General features: G+C 34.2%; 1 protein-coding gene across 1 annotated transcript; it reads right to left on the reverse strand.

The window, feature by feature from the left end:
• Positions 1–852: 852 nt before the first annotated feature.
• On the reverse strand, positions 853–4,843 carry LOC110024428 (protein NETWORKED 4B-like). Its single transcript, XM_020724390.1, has 3 exons — positions 4,500–4,843; positions 2,883–3,043; positions 853–2,788 (listed from the first exon to the last, which is right to left on the reverse strand). The coding sequence occupies exons 2-3, from the start codon at positions 2,974–2,976 to the stop codon at positions 1,221–1,223; spliced, it is 1,662 nt and encodes a 553-aa protein (XP_020580049.1). The 5' UTR covers positions 2,977–3,043; positions 4,500–4,843; the 3' UTR covers positions 853–1,220.
• Positions 4,844–7,550: the final 2,707 nt, after the last annotated feature.

Below are 7,550 nucleotides of genomic sequence, written 5' to 3' on the forward strand. Positions count from 1 at the left end.
CAGCACTAACCTAGGCCAAGAGTCGGCCGACCCCTGCAACCTCATGTTGAATTGGTTCAGAACCTTTTCAATCGGTTTAACATCCTTCAAGTGAGACTTACTTTAGTCCCTTGAGGTTGGGGAGGTTCGACCTCATTCGTCGAAACTTCTGATTTGTCGTAACACATATTCAAATTTGCTACATTGTAAATAGCAGAAATATTATAACCCCCCTAGTATGTTGATCATATAAGCATTTTTGTTCAACTATTTAAAGATCCTAAAATTTCATCTACTCTAAGCTTGAGCTTCCAGAACACTCCCCCTAAAAATAGAATTCTTCTAAAAATTGAAATATGGTTCTTCTTTTCTTTAATTAAATTCCAATAGATTAATTAGATATTAAATAGTAACTTTTTTTTTTTTTTTTTTTTTTTGTAGAGTTAGGGGTGTACATGAGTCAAGCTCGAGCCACCTTCAACAAGAGCTTGAGCTTGATTAATTTTAAAGAGTTTGAGCTTCATTCAAGCTTGAGACAACTGTGAGTTCGAGTTGGCTCACAAGTCGACGTTTTTATTCTTTAAGAGAAAAAAAATAATACTAATATAAAATGAGCAATTAAGAAAGAAATAATAATAAATCTCTTAATAAAAAATATAAAATAATATTTGTTAAATATTTTTAATGATTTAAAAATAAAATCTTCAAATTTAATATATTTTAAGTACAATTTATATTAATATTATTATAAACAAGCTGGCTCACTAAGCTAACGAGCCGAGTTGAGGCTAGCTTGAGCTTGAACTGTTAGCTCATCGAGCTGAGTTCACTCTTATCAAGCCGGCAAAGGAGTCGGCTTGACTGGGTGGAGTTGATCTATAATGAAAACTAGATTTGTGGTTAGGGTATGCTTTGAACTTTGGGTCTCCAAGTTAGAGAAGGCTCACTACCAACTTCTCCAAAAAACTCACACACATGGTCACAAATTCTAAGGACACGATATTAAAAACTGTTCTCAAGTACTGAGTGAAGAAGCTAATGATATTCCTTTTCATGGATTTCAACATCAGTACTGATTACCCAAATGTTATTTGTCAGTATTCAAATGCTAAAATCAAGCAAACTTGCAGAATTCACCATCCAAGGATCCAAGATAAATTGCAATGTCTTCTAATTCCAAAGGCAGGTCTCTACAAAGCAGGTAGTCACCCTCATCAGCATGTTTCTATTCATTTCTACTATCAAGTGGTCATGATTGCAGGTCTTCTATATTGTATCTGCAACCTCTTACACAGCTGCTGATATCCCATGCGATAATGCTCAATGGAGAAGCAAAGCTGTCTGATAACTTCCCTCTTCCCCTCAGCACCATCCATGATTAAAACTCTCTGCTTTTCCACCTCATCCTCAAGCTCTCTCACTCTAGATGTCAGATCTACTGAGGCCTTTTGAGACTCCTCAAATTCTCGGATTAGTTTTGCATTCTCCGCCTTTAATTCTCGTATTATTTTTGCATTCTCCGCCTTTAATTCTCGCAGATTTTCATCAGCTTTACTTAAATCGTCATCTTGAACTCTGACATTCTCCACAAGCTTGCTCACTTGAGCTTTGAGCTCTTCATTCTCTGATTCTAACCTGACAACTTTCAGCTTAACTCCATCAAGACTTTGAGTTAGTTCATTCATCTGCTTCGCAGTTTCTGCACATACTTTACTCTTCTCAGCCTCCAATTGCTTCACCCGTTTCTCAAAAACCTGAAGCTTTGCCCAGTAGGCGTTGCTAGAGACCACAAGACTTGAAAGTTTGGCTTCCAGCGCATACTTCTCTTGGAGAAGCCTCTTAGAAGAATGAGCAGCCATGGCCTTCAGCTCCAAGATAGTTTGCTCCTGCTCCAGAGTTCTAAATTCCAGACGCGATCTCTCATCTTCAACCTCTTCATCTTCAGCAATTGTGCTTATTCCCTCAGCTTTAAGAGAGGACTTGTATTGCATAGATTCATTCAATACTGCACCAAGCCATGTTTTGTACTCCTTGATTATGTGGTCTCTGCTAGAAATTTCGCTCTCAAACTGCTTAGCAGCAGTCTCCATTGCTTCCATGAGATTTTTTATATCAACTTGGTGGTCTGGTGAATCAGTCTGAAATATTTCAATCTGTTTTTGCAAGGCAGTGAAGTTCCTATTTGCAAATACAGGCAGGTTCATCTCCATGGATGAAGTGGTTGAAGACAAATCCAAAACCTCACCGTTCAACAGATTTTCGCACTGCTCCTTAGGGCCATTCTTATATTCGTGAAGCTTATCCCTTGCTTCATGAAGCTCGTTCTCTAGACCAATTATCCTCATTTCAAGCTGAAAAGAATGCTCATAAGAATCCATAATCTTGCTATAATCAGATTCAGAACCAGATTCTGATGATGACTCGTCTGAACCCTTTCTAGAACGATCGGAGCTTCGGCCGGACCCGAGGAAGAAATCGAAACCAGCAGCTCTCCAATGCGGCTTGAAATGGTTCGCCTTTGGTTCCAGTGTTCTCGCTGGGGACAAAGGTAAAGATGCTGAAGCTGCTTCCATGGCGCATTCATACCAGTTGGACGAACACTGGGATTGGATTTCGGAGGGGATATTCTTCGCCAAATCACCAATGGCATGATCATAACGCTGAAGAAGAGCACGGTAAACGCGGTAGAAGTCTTTAACGTGGGAGATCAATTGCGGACGCCGCTGGTAATACATCTTAGCTTTTTCTGCAAATGAATCGCCATCTTCTTCAATGAGCTTCAGCATTTCATTGACCAAGCGATCCATGTCTGTAATAAGTAAAGATTTCATTTTCTTTTTTTTTCCTCTTTTGTTAATGCAAGTGAAGAAATTAATGAGAGAAATACTGTTTTGACTTCTTACCTTCAAGATTTTCAGACAACCATTTTGAATTTCTTGGACTAGTAAAACTATTCCACCACCATGAATGAGGTTTCATGCTTGCCATCCCCTTCATTTCTTGAGAGTAATGAACAGCAATCTATTTTCTACACCATTATTTTCCAAAAAAGAGTTGTCTGATTCTGCAAATAAAGTGAAGAAAGAAAAATGAATTGAATTTCAGTACAGATTCAAATACAAATAAGAGGTCCATTAAAATTCAATTTAAAAAAAAAGAAAATCACTCAAAAGTCCTTATATAGGAAAAATACCGATCCAAATTCCAATATAATATTACATTATAATTACCATAAGGGAGGTTGATGTACTGTGGTCTGTTTGGGAAAGTATTTGCTCTGTTTTCGTTTTACACTGTCATCATAGTTTTATTTAGAAAACTACTTTCTTGTTGCTTTTTAGAAATTATTGTGGAGAGAAGCTATTTTTTTCAACTTAACACATTAAAGTGTGGTGGCTGTCAGAAAGATGTTGTCAATTTTTTTTGTAAAATATATATATTTATAACTCTCATCGTAACTTTCTAAGAAGTTATTTCTCCCACCACAATTTCACAATCAACTTTTTAAGAAGTTGCAGTCCCCCCAAACAGACCCCCAGTATTCCATCAAATCCAAAAAAGTTTGTTTCCCTGGTTGAAAATTACTACAAGTATTAATCAATGGGATAATTTGGTTGATCAAGTGGAAGAATGCAAAAGTAAGTTCCTTAAGAGACAAGGAAATTTTGTTTTTAAAACAGTTAGTACGAACAATTTGATTTTGTTTTCAACATGTCAAATAATTATTTAAAATCAAAATATGAAAAAAATTAAAGAAAAATAAGAAATAAAAAACAAAGGTGACCCCAATCTTCCCCCAAGTTATCAGATAGAATACACAACTTTTCCTTTAATTGCCAGATTTCTAATAAAAGTTCAGCAAAATACACAAGATAAATAAAATCAAAGAGTGCTCACGTGATAAAACAAGCAATTATCAGCTCTTTTCATCCCCACCACAACAACTCCTCCATGAACAACTAAACTAGCTAAGCGTGAAATCAAAATTAGAAAAGCAGACCAAACTTCATTATATTTGGTGAAATCTTTATAGAACGATTTAAGAATCAGTTAAACTTCTCTTGATAACATGTCAGAACCTAATTAACCTAAACTTTTCAAATCCATCAAAATGACTTCTCATTAACTCAAAAAGAAAACAAATTTGTAACCGAACTGTATAATTTAGTCATCAGGATATATAATTCATTCAAAATTTCGACCGAAAACCAAGGAAAAAATCATCAATTCTCTGCAGATAACATCAATATAACAATAATATCACACACAAAGTGAAATTCTAAGCAGCGATCATCATACCGGGAAAAACCACAATTGAAAAGGGCTTTTCAACCCTATCGGCATCTCCAACTTCTACTTCTTAATTCACCCAACCCTAATCTCATCAAGATCTTTTCATTTTTCAAATTTTTTGGAAGAACAAGAACTCAATCTTCTCAATATTCTCCCACAAAACAAAGAATCCAAAAACAACAAAAAACACTTGAAATCAAACAAATTCCATCGGAAATCTAACTCACCAGAATCCAAAGTCCATCGGGAATCAAATTCGATAATCTGAGGAGACTAAAGGAAGACATACAGCGAAAGACAATAATGAAAGAAACATCTCTCTCTAATCTCCCGTCGGCGACTTATAGGCGCGAGATTAACAGACTAAACTATCTCCATTAGATGCTAATCTCGTCATTTGCTGGAAATAATGAACCGAGCTAGGTTAAAACGCGTCGTTGAAGAGGTTAGCGCCGGCGAAGTGGTCGGCCGATGGTAGCCGTCGGATATGTGGATCGAACGTCCATTACGGCATTTGGAAGTAGAAGAACGAGGCTTTGAAGCGGAAGCGGTAGGTTCGAGGGCTGCTGGCGCCAAGACGACAAATGTTCTTTTCGAATAAAATAGAGGTTATTTATATAAAACTTCTCCTATGTTGTAATTTATAATTAGTTTCGGCGCATTTAAATATATACCACCCATTTTCTGTGTATTTATATATCTAAATGGATCACACAATTCTTATGTATATGTTCAATCGAAGCCGAAAACGTGTCACCAGATAGAGCGCTATGAGAATTAATGCAAATACATAGAGGCTAATCGAGCCGGAAGAGAAAGATTGGTAGAGCGACCTACCAATGATCAACGTACACATAGTTAGACAGAATGAGAAGATGAAGATCGATCAAGCAACTAACTGAGGGTCAATCGACATAACCAGAGGTTGACCGGCTCTGAAACCGCTCAGATAGAGGAGCTGACCAGCAAGAAGATGAGCCACCAAATGCTCATCAATTGCAAGGCATGAAGTCGGTTGTTTGGGAGTCGACTTATTAAAGAGAGTTAGAGATGTAATTATCATTTAACAATAACACTAACTTACTATAAATAGAGGAGCATTAAATGTAATAGAGATTATTAAAATTATATATAAATACATAATCTTGCTTGAAGGACAAATCTCGGCTCAATAGTATCTACACATTTATCACCTAATTTTTCTTATTTACAAACATACCACTCAAATCCTCAAATATCTTCTTAAAAGTGAATTGTAAGTGAATATGTTAAATTTTGGGTGCTCAAAATGTAAATACAAATTAAAAAAAAACATTTTTTTTATTGCTGTCTACAAATTTAAGAAGCATCAATGTTAACGTAAATATATTTGCAAATATATATATATATATATATATATATATATATATAACACTGTCAAAAGATTAAAAAAAATTAACAGTTCAGCAAACAATAGATCACACATGTCAAAAGTGCCCAAAAGATTAAAAAAAAATTAACTGTTCGGCTTGTTAATGGTCGTTTTAAGATGTTAAAACAAATGGACAAAGTCAATTGCTGATACCATCCGATGAGCCTATTTAATTGTTAGATATAAAGTCAAAACTTGGATAGAGTTGACTGATTCGATGCCCGGTTGATCAGGTGGGCGAGTGCTTATATAAGGAATTTATTTATTGGGGCATTTACATACATACCACCCAATTCCAATGAATTTACATATGTATCACCTAAACTTCACTTTTTCTTGTTATAGCCTCCAAATATATCATATCACATTTTCATGCATAGATATGGAGTCATGTAAAAATTAAAAGTTATGTTTTAGATATGTAAATACATAATAATTGAGTGATATATAGGGATGTACACAAACCGAACACGAACGAACAGAGCTTGTGTTCGTGTTCGTGTTCCGTTTGTTTGTAATTACGTGTGTTTGAAATAGGCTCGTGTTTGAAATTTTTTGTGAAGTAAGTTAGTGTTCATGTTCGGTTTGATTTATTTGAAATATTTGAATTCTTCAAATTGTTCGAATTATTTAAATTGTTTGAATTGTTCAAAATCTTATATTTTTTTTTTATTTTTTGAATTGTTCGAAATCTTTCAAAAACTTAAATCTATATGAAATTAATGCTTAAACATATATGAATCACAACACAAATGCAAAATAGCTGAAGCACAGCTCACAATAAAACCATAATATCATATCTCATCCATAAAAAAAAATTCAGATTTAGAGGCAATATGCGAGATTTCACTCCCAAAAATTATGTTTCACTCGAAGAAATTAAATAAATCTAAAAGAAATATAAGAAAGGTTAATCTAAGAGACGAACCTGGTGATAAATACGAAATTATGTAATTTAATATAAGCTAAAAGACGAACATGAAGATCAGATTATAAGTTATAGTATTTAATTTCTTAAAATATGATAAATTTTTAGAGTATATAATTATTTTTAAAATATGAAAAAAAATTTATATATAATTATGTTAAATTATTTTATATTTCGAACAATAACAATTCGAACACGATCGAACAAATGATTGTTCATGTTTGGTTTTTTTATAAACCGAATCGAAAAAAAATTACTCGTGTTCGTGTTCGTCTAGTTTGCTTGTCGAACGAATCGAGCATGAACTCCCCGACGAGCCGAACACGAACTTTTTGCGAACAACAAGTGTTTTTGACAGCCCTAGTGGTATACACGTAAATCTTCGTTAAGTGATATAAATACTATTTGACCATTGTTATTGCTGGCTAAAAATGGCTGCTTTGGTCCTTTATTTAGGAGTAAAATTTATTCTAATCCCACTTTATTGTCAAAAGCTTTAGATACTTTAGTTCCTGTAAGCCTGTTTCTCATGTTTTTACATATCTACCACCTAACCTTCCATTTTTCTTTATATACTACTTTTAAAAATTAAAATATTAAATAGTTCTAAGCATAAAAAGCAAAATTTAGGTGCTAGATATGCAAATACATAGGAAGTGGGTGGTATACGTGTAAATACCCCTTGTTTTTCAAATAAAAACTAAGCGTAGAAGTCATGCACCCGCGATTTAACCCGTCAAAAAATATTAATTTAATTTAATATTGATGACAAGCAGCTTGAGAATGCACATATAAATTTCATTAAACTAAGCAGCCAATATAAAATGTTATATCTGCTCCAGCTTTTTATAACAGTTGAAATACCTTCTTATATGTTGAATACCTTTTCACTCATATTTTTCAAGCCTTCTCATTTTTTTTAACTGAATTTATTTCAAG

Source organism: Phalaenopsis equestris, unplaced genomic scaffold (genome assembly GCF_001263595.1).
Source record: "Phalaenopsis equestris unplaced genomic scaffold, ASM126359v1 Scaffold000256, whole genome shotgun sequence".
Classification (NCBI taxonomy): Eukaryota; Viridiplantae; Streptophyta; class Magnoliopsida; order Asparagales; family Orchidaceae; genus Phalaenopsis; species Phalaenopsis equestris.